The following is a 19,348-nucleotide window of genomic DNA, read 5'->3' on the forward strand; positions in this document are numbered from 1 at the left end:
ACTGTCTAGACCAGTGATGGCAAACCTGTAGCATGCATGTCACAGGTGGCACGTGGAGCCATATCTGCCGGCACATGGGCTGTTGCCTTAGCTCAGTTCCAGCATGCATATGTCTTCGGAATCTTCGGAGAGGGGCGGCATACAAATCTAATAAATTGAATTGAATTGAATTGAATATGCATACTGATGACCAGCTGATTTTCAGCTTGCATGGAGGCTCTTGAGCCTGGGGAGGGCAAAAAAATGCGCCTATCTGTCCCACCAGATGTTGGGAAATGGGGGTCGGCAGGGACATCGTACGCGCATGCATGGGTGGGCAGCATGGGGGTATCACCTGCACCTGTGCGGGTGGCAGGGGCCATTGAATTATTGGTATGGGCACTTGTGCATACGCTCGCTTTTGGCACCCAAGGAAAAAAAGGTTCGCCGTCACTGGTCTAGACTGTTTTTGAAAACAGTGTTGGAGGGGCCACAATTTCTGGAAAAAAGCTGTTCCACTGGTTTATTGTTTTCACTGTTAGGAAGTTTCCCCTTAATTTCAGCTTGGTTCTCTAATCCAGGCTAAGTTCATGTATAAACCAAATTGTATATTAATAAGGCTATAATAAAGAAATAAATCTGTGGGCAATCCATTATGCTTCAGGTAACTACACATACATGAATTTGTCCTATAAACAAGAGTATGAAGCAAATTCAGTTTCCACTGAAGCCTGTAGGGAGAATATGGGTGAATGCAGGATCTGAGAAAGTATGTCTCCCCAGATAAGAGCCAGCCCAAGGCAATGTACTAACATTAACAACAAAACCACATTTCATCCCCCTCCTCCCCACCAAATTCCATGTTCAAAATGCAAGAGGAGTTCAGTTCAATTTTTCTTCAACCCTGAAGACATTTTCTTCCTCTGATACCCTCCAAATCAGGGATGAGTTCCAGTTACCTTTGTTACTGGTATGCATCGCAATGTCACAGATATCAATTTCATATTCTTCTCCTTTTTTTCCTACTGCACTCTATCTAACTTTTAAATCACCATTCAACTATGCATTCAACATCTTTATGATTTTCATTTGGAGTTAACAAACTAGGGGTAGGTGGTAAAGACCCATGGTGCTTGGGATCGCTGCCAACATTTGGAGGAGAGATTGAATCCTGCCAAACCTGGGTGAGTCAAGGTCGCAGGATTTCCAGGTGACAGCCTGGAAATGATCAGAGCCCGCAAAACCTCCCAAGGTCAGCAGGGCAAGCCATGACAGCCTAAGGCCCAGCAAGGCACCATGGAGGAGGCTGCTCTTCTGACTGCCCACGCTGGTGTAGGCCAGCGGGAATCACAACCAGGATTATGTCAGGCCCAAAGCACCATGGGTCTTTACCCCATAACCACTGCAGCTGCTAGGGCCAATCCCTTATGCCCACTAGCCTGTCACCTCACTGTGGATCAAGAGCCAGCCTCCGAAGCACTGGCTCGATTGATTCCACCTGACCCATGGGATCATCAAGTAGTGGTTACCAGAGTCCAGGGCAGCAGGACGTGGATGAGTCAGGGCCTTGGAAATGCTCAGTCTGGGGATGGGAGAATCACCGGAAGAGCCCAATGAAAGAGGAGACAGTTTGCTACCTTTGTCCCCAGCTGAGGGGCTGCGAGTTGTCTGACTGGGCTTACCACCCCAGCTGTGGCTCTCTGTGGATCTCTACCTCAGACCCACCTCTGCCCCCAATGCTATTTTCTTCATTTTCCTGGCCTGCAGCCCAAGAATCAGTTGGGAGCCAGCCCAAGAGATACCCACTTGATTGGTGATTTGGCTCTGGAAATCCTGAGGAGCTGCTGAGAGGGACCTCCACTCAGACAACTGAGTGGCCTGAGGCACTGCTGGAGGTGCTGGCTCCTGCCCCCACACCAGAGTTGAAGACCCCTGACCCAACTAGGCCAAGGAGAAAGCCACAAAGGGGGATGAAAGAAGGAAGATTTGCCATTAGGTCGCTGAGATCTCCGCTTCCCCAATTGGGCAGGGAGGAACTCCAGCCCAGGTGTCTGGGACCTTTGATAGCAATGACGAAGGTGAGGATGACTAATTGGTGAGTGAAGCCATCTGCCCTTTCACCATCAAATCAAGGATAATAGCGCCAAAAACTGTGGCCTTGGGGGAAGTGGATGTGGTAATCGACAAGGATGTACCTGCTGTCTGATCAACCCACCCACAGTCCTAGAGCAGTATTCAGGAAGGAGGGGTCTAATGTGCTACCCCTGCATCGCTCACAGACTGCGCCATAAAGTTCATGCTGGGGGTTAAACTACCCAAGCCAAAGATGTACTCCATGACCCCCAAAGAGATGAGAGAGCTAAGGAATGCATCTACGCTAACCTAACCCATGGATTCATCCAGCTTGAAAAGTTTACACTGGCCACTTCGGCCCTCTTTAAGGAGAAAAAAGATGGATTGATGAGGCTTTGCATGGATTTTAGAGGAATTAATGCCATATGCATGGAGAACAATTACCCATGAAGGTCATGTTAGCCCACCATGCTAAGGGGAAGGTGTTCACCAAACTGGACATATGAGAGGCATACTACTGGGTGAGAATCAAAGAAGGGGAGAAATATAAAACTGCCTTCAACTTTCCCCTGGGTAGCTTCCAGTTCAAAGTAATGCCTGCCGTCTTCATGCAACTGATAAATGAAGTGCTGCATGATCACCTGTTGTTGTGTACCTAGATGACATTCTCATCTTCAATGAAACCCTAGAGGAACATCCAATGCCTCAGGTCTTGCAAAAAATCCTGATGGCTAAATTATATGTGAAGCTGTCAAAGTGCAAGTTCCATAAGCCAGTATAAACTACTTGGGCTACTGTCAAGTAAGGGTGTAGAAATGGATCGGGCCAAAGTAAAACTGAGTGGAGGTGAGCAATGTGGGAGAAAGAAGCCTATGTGGTCTGATGGGCTCTACTGACCTGGAGGCACTTCCTCAAGGGTAGTTCCATGCCTTTTGAAATATGGATTGACACAAAAATCTAGAGGCACTAAAGACCCCCTGCAGACTCTCTCCAAAACAGATTAGTTGGGCACAATACTTCAAATGATAAAATTTTGAATGGAAGTACTTCCTGGGGGAGGCGGAGCCTTCTGGATGATGCTTTGTTGTGTAAACCACAATACCACAGTAAATGTGAAATGGTTCACTCAACCTGCATCACAAGTGGTAACCAGGGGCCAGACTACACGAAAGAGGGCCACAGATGGGGGAGGTGACCCAAAAGCTGAAAGACAAGCTGCTGGCTGACTCATGGCAAAAGATAACCTGGGAATACTAACCCTCAAGTCTGGACTAGCTGGAAGGGTTCTAAATTGTATATGCCCAGCACCTTGTGACTTCAAGTTCTTCAACAGAGTCATGACTCCAAACAAGCAGGGCATTTTGGCTACTTGAAGACCTTGCACTTGGCCAGAAGACAGTTTTGGTGGCCAAAGATGAAGAAAGACATTGAGGACTATGTAAAGAACCATGCCACTTGCACAGCCATGAAGACAAGGTTGGGGAGACTCCTGGGCTCCATCAGGCAGATTTGTCCTGATCCTAGGAAGAGATAGCTATGGATTTCATTGTTGAGCTCCCTGAGAGTGGGGTGTTGATGTCCGCCAGCAGCCCATGCAGCTGGTAACTTGAGTAAATATAAGTTTGAACAAACTGTGTGCGTACTACATTCTTTCTGGTCTGTAGCTGGGCCAGAACATGGGGAAAGTATGGTCAATTCAACCATCATAGATTAGTTTTCGAAACAGGCCCATTTTGTAGCTTGCTCAGGGCTTTCATCAGCATGGAAGGTGAATAATCTATTTATCAAACATATTTATAGGTTGCATAGTGTCCCTTGTAGAATCATTTCTGTTTGGGGGTCCAATTCACCACTGAGTTCTGGAGGAAGTTTGTGAGAACCATTGGGACTTTACAAGGGCATAGTTCAGCATTTCATCAGAGTACTAACGGGGCCGTGGACATGCAAATGCCATGGTGGAGCAGTACTTGAGGTGTTATATCAACTATCAGCAAATGGACTGGGCAGAGTTACTGTTATTTGCTGAAGTGGCATATAACAATGCCGAGCACCATAGCGCTGGCTTGACTCCTTTCCAGATAGCCAATGGCATGTCCCTATGCCAGAACTCCCCAGAGAGCCATCCTCCTCCAAGTCACTAGTGGAGTGGATGGAGTCGCTAAGGAAAGCATGGGAGAATACAAAGCAGGCCCTAAGAGAGATGTCGAAGAGTCATAAAAAGCAGGTCGACAAGTACTGGTCTTACCAACTGCAGGTGGGGTTTACTTGTCTATGAAGTACCTGAAGTTAATACTAGTCTCTATGAAGCTTGGTCCGAAGTTTGTAGGACCATTTCCAATAGTGAAAGTGATCAATCTGATTACTTTACAACATCTACTTCCCCAGTTGCTGGGAAAAGTGCATCTGGTTTACCACAGTAGTCTGTTGGAACCTGCATTGAGTTCATAAGTCTGACCAGCAGATTGCGTACCACCTAGGCTCCTTGTGGTCAAGGGTCAGACGCACTATGTGATAAAGAAAATCTTAGACTCAAGGGTGCATAGGGTTCGGTTAGGTATTTAATGTACTGGAAGGGGTACCCTCAGGGCAGATAGACTAGTAAAGCAATGCCATGACAAGTACACCCAAAAACCAAAGGGCCCTCCTGGAGGAAGGAGAGGGAGTTAGAGGTATTGAGTAATCCTACTGTGATTTGTCTCTTGCAGAAATGCTTCTTCAATTGAGGGGGGGGGGGCAGCAGCCTGTCAATCCTAAATCTGACCTGGCTGTGACTGGTCCAATTTTGGTGGTGGGTTCACTTCTCACATGGATTCAGGCTGACACAGTTTGGAGCTGAGAGGGGAGAGTAGAGGTGGATGGACTCTTCACCCAAAACAACCTAGCCATCTGATGAGTTCAGATACATTCCAATGGCTGCTGGCCATTGGAGAAGGAGGAGAGAGGTCGCCAAGAAACCAGCCCTTATCCCAATTAGACAATGTGATATATTGTTTTGGGAAAATGAGAAACTTTTACTTTAAGTAAGGTGGAAAGTGTGGGAACATTTAGTACTGGCTTTCCACCAGTTTGTGCCAAGATGATGTATCTAAATAAATCTTTGAGGAAACGGACTGCCTTGCAGTTCTGTTTGCAGTGGATACATTAATTGGAACCTGACATTTACAATTAACACTTAAAATTAAGGAAAAATAAGATACTGAATATTTCTTGATATGGGACCTATTTTACCAATGGTTAGCTAATAAAAACAGAAGTTAGAAATATAGGGATATAAAAAGATAAATGTTACAAAGGAAATTTGTTAAAGCAAATAAGTTAAATATTATTGTTATTATAGTATTAATAATATTGTGATGAATACTACTGTAAGTATCTTGATTATGACTGCCTAAAAATAATTGTAACTGACATTTTTAAAAATCATTTTTTTTCTCTGTGCAGATGGTCTTGCCAGCTTCCGGACTTTCCTCCAGTCTGAATTCAGTGAAGAGAACATTGAATTCTGGATTGCATGTGAAGATTATAAGAAGAACAAACTGTCTACCAAAATGGCTGAAAGGGCCAAAAAGATCTATGAAGAGTTTATCCAAAGCGATGCTCCTAAAGAGGTTAGTTGTCTCTTGAAGGTGTCCTCATGATTAGATTCCATTGAGTGCATACCTAAACACATCTCCTTTCCCTTGTCACAGAAGAAATAGCTGGTTTCTTCCAGTTCTACACTATATTGAACAAAAACTGTATTTGTTAAGGTTACAAAATAGACATCAGAGACTTCTAAGGAAGGTGTGCAACAGAAGATTGGTCATTAAAAATTACAGGATAAACAAATCATTGAAAAGTGACCCAGTCTTCATACAAAGCAGACCAATACATTCCTACAAAGAACCAATGGTGGGATTCAGCCGGTTTGTACCGGTTCAATAGAACCAGTAGCTCACTTTTTGTTCAGTTCGGTGAACTGGCTAAAATCTCCCCTCTCCCCTCCCAGGCTAACCCACAGAAATAAAGAGGGAGATTCCTTCACATTTAGGGTTGAGGGTGAGAAATCTGAAGGAGCTGGTTCATCCAGACATTCTGAGCAAGAACAACATGTGTTTCAAGGAAGGAAATTGCCTTTTTCTCCCGTGAAGCAAAGCTGCACCTTTCCCAAGAGAGCCAAGCAGAGGATTCCCTCATGAGGAGAGGGAGGAGGCTGTGGGGAGCCCATCCCTATCTCCAGCTCTGCTGCACATGAGGGGCAAGCCTGCTGCGACAGCCAACCTGACCCTAGGCGAGTCGGATTGCTTCAGCTGTGAGGAACCTGGCCTAAGGTTTCCATCACACAGGTTTCCTAAAGGTGATAGGAACTGAAGCCCACCACAGCTGAAGAGTTTAGCTGAGCTCTGAAGTTGAACGCACCAGTAAAGCAGTAGTGCGCCCTGAGCGAGGAAATATTGTGCACTTTGTGAGTGTGAGTGTCATGCACAGAATTCATACTGTGCCCTCTTATTGGTGTTCAAGGGGGATAATTGTGTTAAATACAAATCCTTTATTTGAAAAATAAAAGGACGGATTACAATATTGATAATGAATGTAAACAAAAAGGCGGTTTCCAAAACGTCCCTCCCTCACCAAGTAAAGCCTGAGTTGCCTCCCAGAGTGAGACATTTCAGAACGCCCAGCTTTCTTTCCCGCTCTTTCGCAGAGGAAGATGAAGCCAGCATGGCCCATGGGGCAGTGAGGGTGTGTGAGAGAAGCTGATGGTTGAGGCTCTGGCCAGCCCCCCACCCTCCAGATTCCCTGATTCAGGGCAGAGATAAAAAAGAGGCAGCCTCTGCTTACATCCCCCCCCTTCTCTTGACATTCAGGCCTAACATTCAAGCCCTATATTGTTTTTTTAATATTTAAAATGGTCATTAGGGCAGAGAAACAGTTGTTACATTTTGAATCCCACCTCTGAAAGAGCTCGTGAGTTGGAAGGCAAAACAAGGCAGGGAACTACATTAGTGAGATTATTGTTCCCTGAAGCACAAAGTGGTGGCAAAGTGCTATTTTTAAAGTGGCATCTCCTGATTTGAGATTAAAACAGCATTGCTAGATTATGATCATAAAGAACTGGTGCTGAAATTATGCAATTAGTGGAGGAAGGATATTATTTTGCACCACTGCCAGCCAGGGGTGTATCATAATTCCTATAGTTTGATTTGATGATAGTTGGCTTCATTTTTCTAACATTTCTAACAAAAATATTACTTATGTGAATTCAATGTTTCTCTTTTGACTTCTTGTTATAAATATTAAATGTATATTTATTTCAACTGTACTTATCAAATAATCTTTATTAGCTATTATCTTCATATATGGAATTGCTATTGGCTTCATTTTTTTCCAAAAGCTCCATGTAAAATATATTCATACTGCCCCCACCCTCCTCGCCTTCCGCAAGAGTCTCAAGACTCAGCTATGTCGCCAGGCCTGTGGCAATTAGATCTTGCCCTCCAGACCAATAAATGTGATGCATTGTGTGATTGGACTTTTTTGACATTGGGTTTTTAGCTGTAGTTTTTTAATGTATTAGATTTGTCTTGTACGCTTTGTTTCTATATTCTGTGAGCCACCCTGAGTTTGCAGAGAAAGGCGACATACAAAAATAATAATAATAATAATAATAATAATAATAATAATAATAATAATAATAATAATAATAATAATGTTGTTGGCTTGATTTGTGTGAGATAATGTGTCCTATGTAATTCCTATAGCTATCTACTCTATCTCCCTCCTATCAGGTGAATATTGACCATTTCACCAAGTCAGTGACCATGAAGAACTTAGTGGAACCATCTGTAAGCACTTTTGACTTGGCCCAGAAGAGAATCTTCATGTTGATGGAGAAGGATTCCCTGCCCAGATTTGTGCGATCCAACTTATATGAACAGTTAGTAAAGTAGCAATGTAGTGAGCTGTGCAAGGCATTGGTACACAGCGCAGGGTCATTGCTTCCTCCAGTTACTAGTAATCAACATGTGTTATTTATATGGATAGTTGCTTTGCTTTGTATTTATTCCAGACATTGAAAACTCAAAATCTGTGTTGTTAAACATAGTGACCATGCTGTACTGTTTTGGTCTTTATTTTATTTTCTTACCTCTATTTTTATCTCCACTACTCAATGTTGCTGGTACAAAATTGGCTTAGATAATACCCCAACCAAAAATATGACACCAATTATTTACATGCGAAAGACCAAACTGTTTGTACGACCTGTCTGCCTTTGATATCAAGTTTGTAGAATCAGATTTTAGAATCTAAGGGATATACGATCTGTCCTAAAAAGGCTACCTGGGTAGCCTATAAACATTGTTTAGTTAGCAAGTTAGTAATTAGATATGCAATACACATAGTTTTCAATCCATGAGACAAATATATGTTATTGCCACTGATAAGCAATCACAAGTTAACCAGTAACTTCACAGCGTCACGGACAAAATAAAGGAGAATGCAACATGTATTAAAGAAAGAAAGATCAAGCTTCAATGTAGCGCATATCACCCATAGCTATGGAGGAGATAGAGAACAATATGACTTAGTCAAGGGAATGTGAAACAAAAATACAGTAATAAAAACAATGTCTTTTGCTTTTTAGATATTTTCTCAGTGAACTGTATTTCATATTACTACCAGAAATAATGCTCTCCCAAGATTTTAACTCAACAATTTAACAGGTAAATATCTCATTTTATTGCATCCATTTCTGATGACAGCTAGTATTTGCTATGTTGTCATGAACCAATGGAAACTAGTAAATATCAGCATTTGCTACATAAAGTAAGGAAATATTTAACAACATATCCCTCAAATAAAACCTAGTTACCTTAATATGAGAATCCTTGAATTACATTTGTTAGTAGCAAGAAAGTGATGATTTTGGATTTATGAAAAAAAAAAACCTAAAGTTAATGGTATGCCAAAGAGCAATTATATATTACTGGAATTAAATAATCAACTGCTCAGAGTTAAGTGGTTGATCAAAATCCTGGGCTGATTTGTTGCTAAAAGAGCAGCTTGAAAAAAACCATAAATTGACAGACACCCTCACAACTAGCAGACAATAAATATCATACAATAGTGAAACAGTTACAATATCCATTTTTAAATAAAAAATCTCTTCATAAAAGCTGAAGAATGTTGATCTGGACAATCTGTCACCCATCAAGCTACATTCTATTAAATTTGTCCACTACTTCAATAAATCTTCTATTTTTGAAGATTTAATCAGTCAATAAAACCAGATTTTAAGTTTCCTGTGGAAAATACACCATTTAGGGGATTTCAAGTTGCAAAGGTTCTATTATTAAAGAGAGAACAGAGAATATTGAACCTTGGAATAACAGTGATAGATTCAGAATCCATTCTGCAGTGCTAAGGAGGTGAAGTCAATCCAAACCCTGTGCTGAATGGTTATTACTAAAATATTTAGGGAAGGGGTAAGGCTGAGAATAAATCAGCGTACCTGTCCAAACAGTATGACTTGTTTAACAACCCAGACCTTTTGTTACCTCTCTTATCTATTTCTTTTCCACATTAAATTTAGAAGTGTTATATTTTTATAATGACCCTGCAGAAATTCCAGTGCTCATGCACAGCTTTAAATAACCTTCCTGAAATCTTATGAATTATGATACAAATATTTAAGCTGAACCTTAAGCTGTCTGTAGCACACTTCCCAAAGTATTATTATACCACATACTTTAACCACAAGATTTAAATCTTCTTGTAATATATGTACTAGTAACATCAAGATATTTAGCCTGCAGTGACATGAATAGAAAAGGCATCCAGATAGAATTGAAAAATGCATTTAATTTTTTTTTAAAATAGACCAATTGTATTAGTCTAAAAAATAGTTTAAAGTTAAATCCTCTATTTTGAAAAATACCAGTCAACCATTCAATAGAGCTGAGAGAGTGACTAAATCTTTCAGTGCTGTTTGCCCATCGCCATTGGCTGTGGTGGCTGTGCCAGATGGCCAAGGCGATTTCATGTCATGGCAGGATGTGCACAGAATTCAGTTTCAAGTGACAAGTTGTCTAAAATCATCCAACTAGAGGGTGATTTAAATTCTTCTCTAATGTATTTTTTTTCCTGGTTCCTCCCCCCCCGAGAGATGCAAATGGTTGTAATATTTTATTTTTTATCAAAAGGGAAGGTAAACATGGGTGGGCGGCTGCCCAGGGGGGGGGGGGTAGGGGGGAAACGCAGTGGGGTAGCAAAAATGGAGCTCCACCCTAGAGCACCCAATTTGCACTGAAAGATGTTGAAAGAAAATGCAGGGCATCCTACATAACCCACACCCACAGTGTGGTAGTAAAATTTTTGGAAGCCCTTCACTGAAGGTAAGCCATAATTGCCACTATGCCCCTTATATGATCTAGTGGAGCTCATGCAAAAAATGGTCAAACTTAATCAGGTCCAAATACTCTTTACATGGTTTAGTTTTTTTCCTGAGCATCCTGAGCAGCAAAACAAAACAAAACAAAACCCACAGGGGAAAGGGGGCCCAAGTGCTCTGCTTCCTTTGTTGTTGTTGTTTTCTTACTTCATCCTTTTACACCATCAGTATCCTCTTCTTACTTCATTGGGTTTCAATTGCCTCATTCCTGCCGCCTAATACTGTATTCAATTTTCCAACTGCTAAGTGTCGGCCTTCAGCATTTAGGCAACCAAGCCAACTATCAATAGTGACCCAGATTTAAATAGCACCGGATCTTGCATCTTTCCTCTTAGAGTGCTGTCAACTGAATGAGCATTTAATAGCTTAACAAAAGTAGATTTGGCCTGTTAAATATATCCAAAAATATAAGTGCCAGAAAATTTCACCAGCCAGGTCATTGCTTCCAGGTCTCATGAACTGCTCAATAAACAACATCTGTTTTCTCAAGCTAGAAATATTACCAAACTATCTGGCCTTTACAGAAAAGTATAGTTGAAAGGAAATACCACAGAATAACCACTCTACAGTGCTTTAATTATCATCTTCTCTTGAAAAATAGGAAAGTGAACACAAGAACAAGGGGACACAATCTGAAGTTAGTTGGGGGAAAGATCAAAAGCAACACGAGAAAATATTATTTTACTGAAAAAGTAATAGATCCTTGGAACAAACTTCCAGCAGACGTGGTTGGTAAATGCACAGTAACTGAATTTAAACATGCCTGGGATAAACATATATCCATCCTAAGATAAAATACAGGAAATAGTATACGGGCAGACTAGATGGACCATGAAGTCTTTTTCTGCTGTCAGTCTTCTATGTTTCTAAAAAAATGAGAGATTGAGCCTTGTGAAATTGTGAGGTGATTATGTGATTATTTCCAGAGTCCATTTTGGAGAGCATATCCATCCTACTGAGTCACAAATCATTAAGATCTTGGAGGAAGATTTTCCAATTACAGCCATAGCAACCGGTGGCCTAGAGAAGTCGGGAAAACCTAAACCCTCAAAGAGCCAATTTGACCCATTTCCCACTGAGAAAAAACCACCAGGAGCCACAAAACCTGAGTGGGCATGGCCAACTTGACATCACTCATTTCCATCAAGTCACATGACACCCCCCCCAGCCATGTCTAACCAGCTGGTCATTAGGACAGAGAACTGGGAACCATAAAACCCTTCTCTCTCCCTTCCCATCTCCCTCCCCCCTGCCTCTCCCTCTCCCTCTGTATCTCTCTCCCCTCTCCATCTCTATTTCTCTATGGCTCTTTCTTCCTTTCCTTCTCTATCTCCCCCTTCTCAGTACTGTATCTCTATTTCCCTATTTGTATCTCTGTGGCTCTATGTCTCTCTCCCACCCCCCTCTGTCTGTATCTTTCTGTCTCTCTCTCCCCTTCTCCCTCTCTCCCCTCTTTCGCCCTCCCTTTATCTCTAACTCTCTCTCCCCCCCTTTCTGTATCTCTCTCTCCCCTTCTCCCTCTCTCTCACTCCTCTTCCAGCACACATTATATAAACCAGCCCCTCCTTTACACTATAACTTATAACAGTTCATTTAGTGACTATTCAAAGTTACAACAGCACTGAAAATAGTGATTTATGACTGTTTTTCACACTTAAGTTTGTTGCAGCAGCCCTACATGATCAAAATTCAGATGCTTAGCAAATAACTCATATTTATGACAGTTGCGATGTCCAGGGGCCGTATGATCCCATTTTGTAACCTTCTGACAAACAAAATAAAAGGGAACATAAGATTCATTTAAGAACATAACTTAACTGCAATTTACTGCCCTAGGCAAAGCATGTAGTTGATTCCCCACTCTCAAACCCTAAGGGTACATTTCTATCCTGAAGTCTGAAGGAGCTTGTCAATATGTTTAACCCAGCAGTTTCTTTACTTGGCACTAGGATATCCCTGTTGACTTGAAATGAAATAAACAGAAGTTCAACATTTGTTAAAATTGTAGTAAAAGTAACATTTAAATGTTGCTTCCACACTTACGGTCTAAATATATCATGCATGGTTAAAGGTTAGGGTTAAATCTCAGCAACATCATGAGAATTAAAAAGTTATGCATCATTTTTTCCTTAACTTCACTGCATAGAATATATTGGGCTAAATTCTCTCCATGCATCTAAAATGGAAATACAGTACTGTATTTAAGTATGTTTTGTCTCTTGAAGTGGGTATAGGGTTTGGATTCAAATTTATATCAGAACATGATAATTATATAGACTTGTCTAGTTCATTATTATTCTTAGTGGCTATTGTGGGTTTGGGCTGATTCAGGATAGAAAGCAATGTTGTAATATCCTTGCTGGATGAAGGACTGCAGACTTAAGGTAATAACTGTCACAACAAATGTGATTATAATTGTACAAGATTTGAATCAGTGTTGGCTATCAGATTTACATTTAAGAGTTGTCCTGTTTTAATTCCATATATTGTAGGTATATTTATAGATCACAGTTTTAGAGCAGCTTAAACTTTTTGTTGAAGGAGAAATGAGAAATGCTGGTTGTAACAAATAATTTCATAATTAAGTTTGTGTCTTTTCCAATCTGAATAGAAAACAGTGATAATATCAGTTGAATGGGATCATGAACAATCAGGTCCAGGGTCTTTCTGTCATCTACTATAGCAGGGGTCTCCAAGCTTGGCAACTTTAAGCCTTGGCGGATTTCAACTCCCAGAATTCCTCAGCCAGCAAAGCTAGCTAGGGAATTCTGGGAGTTGAAGTGCATCAGGCTTAAAGTTGCCATGGTTGGAGACCCCTGTACTAGAGGATGCAATGTACCAAGGGTTGACCCATCCATCTAGGCTAGGGAGACAATGTGCTATGGTGTGAAGATCTGGACTTCAACTCCCAGAATTCCCCAGCCAGCAAATAAATTCTGGGAGTTGAAGTCCAGATCTCTTCAAGTTGCCAAGGTTGGGAAACACTGACCTAGGGCACCAGTTGCTAGCAATTGGATTAGAGACATCACCGAGGGTGGCTTGTTAGAAGCACATTTCAGACCTAGTGTTCCTCAAAGTAAATGGGATGGCATGGGATGCAGGTTTAGATGGTCCAATATACTTTTCTCTTTTTCACCCTGGGTGCATGTCACAAATGAGGTCCTCATATTTTATTTTGAAACCAACAACTCTATGAGCTAGATCAGATTGAGTGAAAGGAAGCTGTTGAACGCCGTCCAACAAATTTCATGACTAATTTTCAACAGTGCATTACTCCAGGGGACAATCTATTTCTCATTTCAAAGCCACTATAACAACAAAGAAGCTGAGCAGTGCTTAAAAAACTAGTGGGGATATTTTCAAACATTCTTCAAATTTGTAATTGCTATACCACAACACTATCCAAGACCAAAAGATATCAAATACAAAGGAAGATATTAGTTTCAAAGAAATTTAGTGTACTGTGCTCTTCAACACTGGATTCTCAGTAGCAATAGCACTTAGACATATACTGCTTCACAGTGCCTTATAGCCCCCTCTAAGCAATTTACAAAGTCAGTATATTGCTCCCAACAATCTGGATCCTCATTTTACGAACCTCGGAAGGATGGAAGGCCGAATCAACCTTGAGCCGGTGAGACTTGAACTGCTGAACTGCAGGCAGCAGGTAGCAGAACTAGCCTGCAGTACTGCACTCTAACCACTGCACCGTTATGACTCCAGTAAGCTCCAAAATGCTGTTAATAATAAGTTACCTTGATATTCCTGGATTTTCTTTAATGGAGGCTATTTTCTGAATGGGAAGGAGACAGAAGGAGATAGAGAAAAAAAATCTACTCCATTTCCTTTTCCATTTTTTAACACGTGTTTCTTATCATATTAGCAGACATCCATTATTTTGATTTGGTCTAGCTGTAGTAGGTAGAAGTACTCATAGCAATGGTCACTGGCTTCAGCTTATGTAATGGAAAGCTTTTTACATGCATGCAATATGTGCAATGTTAAAACATGGCAGAGTTTAGGTCACCTGGTGGTGCCCACCATTTTGGAGGCATGAAAAGAAAACATTCATCACATGTTATAAGAACTTTATTGTTAATAGGGAAAAATCAGGTAAATCAGAATTGTAATTTTGACACATTGCACATTATTCTTGCAAGGATTTCACTTAAAGATTCCATTCAAAATTGTGCCATTCTTTGATTTGCCACAGCAAATACAAACGTGAAATGTTTCCTGAATTTGAGACATATTTTAACAGTAGATCCAAACTATTGTTTACTTTTTGGTAATAGAGATGTCCTGCCACTGCTGCCAGACATAAACATCTAATCATTCCCATAATAGTACCATAGATTTGTGAAACACGTTTTTATTCCATTTAATGTTGAAGGCCATGTATGTTGGACAGTGCCTGAGGGATGGGGGAGCAGGGAGAGAAGAAGAGAGCATTGCAAATTTTTATTATGATTATTTTACATCCTGCTAGTGAGATGGTGGACTTGTCATAGCTGATATATTATTTATCCTATTTATCCTATTATTAAATAACACACAGTAGTTATATATTTATATTCATATTACTTTTTTATTATTGCTTGTATGGTTATATATATAATAAATATTGTGTCAGAGGCCTCAGAGTTTCCTCAAAGCATAATTTTATTTGGGATGTCATATCGGCCGGTGAAAACCAAGTTTGAAGGACCCAGAGTTTTCCCCCATCCAAATCAAAACCCAAAGTTCTTGCCCCCAGGTCACATGTCCATCATGAGGTCCAATCAGGTCACAGTCCTAATTCCGGCTAGCTTTGGTCTATGCCCTTCCAACACCTGGAAGGATGTCCTTGGCTCCCACAGGAAATAATGATATTTTGGCTACATATCCCTCAGCTATCTCTACCTCCCCGCCTCAGGTTCTTATAGCTCCACCTGGCCTCGCTGTGGCAGCCCTGAAGATTCTCCCAAAATGGCTTCTGGGCTGCCATTGGTAAAGACCTCTAAGTTCTTCTCTTGCACAAACTGCATGAATGAATAGAATGTAAGCAAGTTGTATTCTTCTGACACTTGTATCCATTGCATTGAGGCTGAGCAGAAAACTTTTCCTGTAGATTTAACTATGTAATAACTTCTTTTTCAAAATGTGTATGGTAACTTTTGCTAGAATGTAGTAATTTGTGACTTGAAAAGTGCAAGTCACAGATGGATGTCAGATTAAAAATATTTAACCAGTTTTCCACCCAGTGTTAAATAAAGCATATCTTACAATTTCATAAAGTGCTTGTTTGTGCAATACTGTTAGGCAACTGCCTTTAAGAAACATAGCAAAAGCATACAAATGAAAAAAAAAATAAACCTCTGTTCTGTGCATCAGTGCTTCATCCCTCTACACCTCACTCTTTCTCTACAACAGCAGCCTACCATTCATCCTCTGTCAACCTCTGGCTGGTTACTCTATACATGCAGTTACAGTATCATTTTATTTAGATCAGGGCAAAGAAGCTGTGGAATTAAGAGGCAAGGCCAGGTATGGTAAGTGGAAACAGATTGAAAACAAGACTTGAAGTAAAGCAAGTGCAGGCCCATTAATGCTGTCTTGGTAAATCCACAATCTCCTTAACTTCTCGTATATCAAGACTAGTTGATAAACTGTGGAGAATTGAAATTAGTTCATGCAGAACATTGAAAGTAATATGAAAGAAGTGTCTCTTCTTGTTCTGCCGGGCTTCTCGTTGAGAGCCCCCAATTAAGCCCAAAGAGAGAAATTAAAGGAACTAAAGTTGTTTTATCGAAAGGAAAATACTTCCAAACACACTGTTAATCAGTTAAAGTGCTCTCCCACAAGTCAACAGCCTTGAACGCTGTGAGGAACACAAAACAAAAACAGAGCAGATAAAAGGCAGCTGTGAAGACGTCAAAGCTACCCCCTTTCAGAGTCCTTGAGTCAAAAACTTAACTGAGTTAGTCCAATAGTCCTGGAAAAATCTTGAAACAGGTCAAAGAGTCCTTGTGAAATCCTGATGTAAAACGCAGTTCTCACTATCATCAAACAGATAAACTTCCACACCCAGAGGCAGCAACGCTAGCTATTTAACAGCAGCCCCATTAGCCTAATTACCCCGGCCACAGGTGATCTCCCTTATTTCCTGTAATATTTACGCAGTTGTTCTTTCCTTGACATCACCCTGTGTCTGCGCACATCTATGAATGTCTCCCTTTCAGAATCTAATGATGATAAGGAAGATGATTCACTAATGGGGCAATTATCTAATGGGCTGCCTGTCCTTACCTCCTCCATCAACCCCACTTCTGAATCCTCCCCAGACGCTTCACTGTCGGAAGCAGTCGGCAGCAAAACGGGACTCTGACAATGGGAGGATTTGCTCACATCAACCCCCACAGTCCTTGGAGCAGGAGCTGGCCCAGAGCCAACCACAACACTTCTATTATGAAACACCCATAGAAGCAATATGTGTCTCCAAGCTGTTAATGATAATGACACCTATTTTAGTTTTTGAAACTTGAGAAGTAGAGCTACTACAAAGCCAACTGGAGTGGTGATGGTGAACTTATAACACACAAAGGTGACATGCCCTGTTTTCTAACAACAATTATTCTCAAAGGCATGTTCTTAAATTGCAGAGGCTGCATGAGAAACCCTCAGTAGGTCACTTGAGACATCTGTGCTTTTGGGTTACCTGTGGAATCTCTGAAAATCAGACAAAAACAGGGTGTGCTTTTAGGCATTCTCCAAAACTGTTAAAAAGCCAGCCGGCGGCTCTCCTTTAAATAGAGGGCTGCCGGTTGGAAGAAAAAAATAGCACTCTTTTATTCTCCCGCTCTGCAGAGCGGACCTGGTTGGGAACAGTCAGCTAATATGCAAATCCTAATACATGACAGGAACAGCCTCAAGTAGGCCATAGAGGCCTGTCAACGGAGAAAGAAAACACCACCTGAAGGTAAGTGCTACAAAGCCAACTTATATCACCTTTGATCTGATCTAAATGTAGTTCATAAAATCATATATCAAAATGTCCTTCTTGTTAATGACTACTTCACCTTCAACCGCAGCAATACACAAGCATGTAATAAATTCAAACTAAATGTAAACTGCTCCAAACTCAACTTCAGAAAATACAACTTCAGCAATAGAATAATCAGTGCATGGAATGCACTACCTTTCACTGTGGTTTCTTCCCCAAACCCCAAAAACTTTAACCTTAGACTGTCTATAGTCGACCTTTCCCGTTTCTAAGAGGTTTGCAAAGGGCATGCATAAGCCCACCACTGTGCCAACCATCCCTGTCCTATTGTCCCCTTTTATCATTACTTTTTAAATTTGTGCTATGTTTATAGAAACTACTACTATCCTATACATGTCTGACAAACAAACAAACAAACAAACAAACAGACAGACAGACAGACAGACAGACAGACAGACAGAACAAACAAACAAACAAACAAACAAACAAACAAACAAACAAACAAACAAACAAACAAACAAACAAATACAGTGTCTTCTAATATTAGCATGGCTGTATTTCTAGATGTCCAGACAGATCCTATTATAATGGGATCTTTTATTAAAAGATTAGCACTGTCGCCTGCAGTTGGTGGAAAATAGCGCCGGCGGATTTACCCGCTGGTGCCTTTTGCAGACAGGGGCTGGGAAAACGCTGAGACACGGCGTAGCCGCCATGTTTTTCAGCCGAAGTCTCGCGAGATTGCGCAAGACTTCGGCCGAGGATCGGGCCAGAATGGCCCGATTGTGACGCTGTCCAGGCGGGGCCTGCGAGCCCTATAAAAGGGCGTGCAGGCCCCGGCTCAGCCTTTTCGCCCGGACAGCTGGGGAAAGCAGACACTCGGCTGGGTGTCTGCTCTTCTGGCACCATCTTGTGTGCCTCGTGGCGGACGCCATTTTGTCGAGCCTCATCAGAGGCTCGTGGAGCTGCAGTCGGTGGAAAAGGCAGTAGCAGCGGCGGGGCCTCACTAGGAGCCTTGCCGCTTTTGGAGAGTCATTGTTAGGGGCCCCCGGGACCGGGGGGAGGATCTTACATCGCCCCCGTGGGAGCGTGGCCGCGGCTTGCGGGCAGAGGGGGGTCTGTGTTGGGCCTCCCCAGGATCGCAGGGGGGTTAACCCCTTTATACACAGGGGGCAGTCTGGCCTCGAGGTAGGCATTTCAGCGTGCCCCTTTGCCTGTTTGGGCCTGGGGCCGGTCGCTGCCCTCGGTTAGGGGCTGGGGCCTTCTGGCACCGGCCTCTCAGTTTAAACAAGAACACTTTACACAAATAATAAAATAAAGATAAAAGGTTTATTATTTCGCATATCTTATTTATTTGTCAATATTTAATATTATAAGGACTTTCCTTCTTGTCCTTTAGCATAAGTTCTTCGTTTATTGATAACTTGCCCCGGTAGGGGGAGTGGGACTTGTGCCTCCTGTGGCTCAGGATTTGTCTCTCTCTCTTTCCTGGGCCAGGGTCCACGAGCGGCTGGAGGCTGCCCTGGGATGGGACCCCGAGGCAGTGGCGGCCCAGTCCGGGCAGGTGGCCCAGCCTCGGCTGATGGCGGCGTTGCCTGGCCCCGGGAGGCCGGGGCCACCCTGGATGTCTTCGACCCCTTACGGGGCAGGTGAGGTTGCACCACACACACCTTCCACTTCTTTTCTCCCGGTGCCTGGACAGGCCTTTGTTCTGCCGGGCTTTGGGAGTGGGGCTGGTTGCATGGGGTCTCCCTTAGGCACCTGTGGCCAGGTTTGGTCCCCGCCAGATCTTGCGGCGGTGGCGCAGATCTCTGGGGCGGCTTTTCCGCCGGGGCCTGGGATGTCAGGGGCGAGGGGTTGGAACCCTCCGGCGCCAGCCGTAA

At 42.3% G+C, this 19,348-nt stretch overlaps 1 protein-coding gene across 1 annotated transcript in view; it reads left to right on the plus strand.

Moving 5' to 3' along the window:
• The window catches only part of LOC139164502 (regulator of G-protein signaling 5-like), a 31,629-nt gene extending 19,347 nt beyond the window's left edge, over positions 1–12,282 (plus strand). Inside the window, exons 4-5 of the mRNA XM_070746708.1 lie at positions 5,494–5,660; positions 7,821–12,282. Of these exons, the coding sequence (XP_070602809.1) occupies positions 5,494–5,660; positions 7,821–7,982 (329 nt within the window). The 3' untranslated portion in view covers positions 7,983–12,282. The remainder of the gene's footprint in view (positions 1–5,493; positions 5,661–7,820) is intronic.
• The last annotated feature ends 7,066 nt before the right edge of the window (positions 12,283–19,348 follow it).

Source organism: Erythrolamprus reginae, chromosome 3 (assembly GCF_031021105.1).
Source record: "Erythrolamprus reginae isolate rEryReg1 chromosome 3, rEryReg1.hap1, whole genome shotgun sequence".
In the NCBI taxonomy this organism is placed as follows: Eukaryota; Metazoa; Chordata; class Lepidosauria; order Squamata; family Dipsadidae; genus Erythrolamprus; species Erythrolamprus reginae.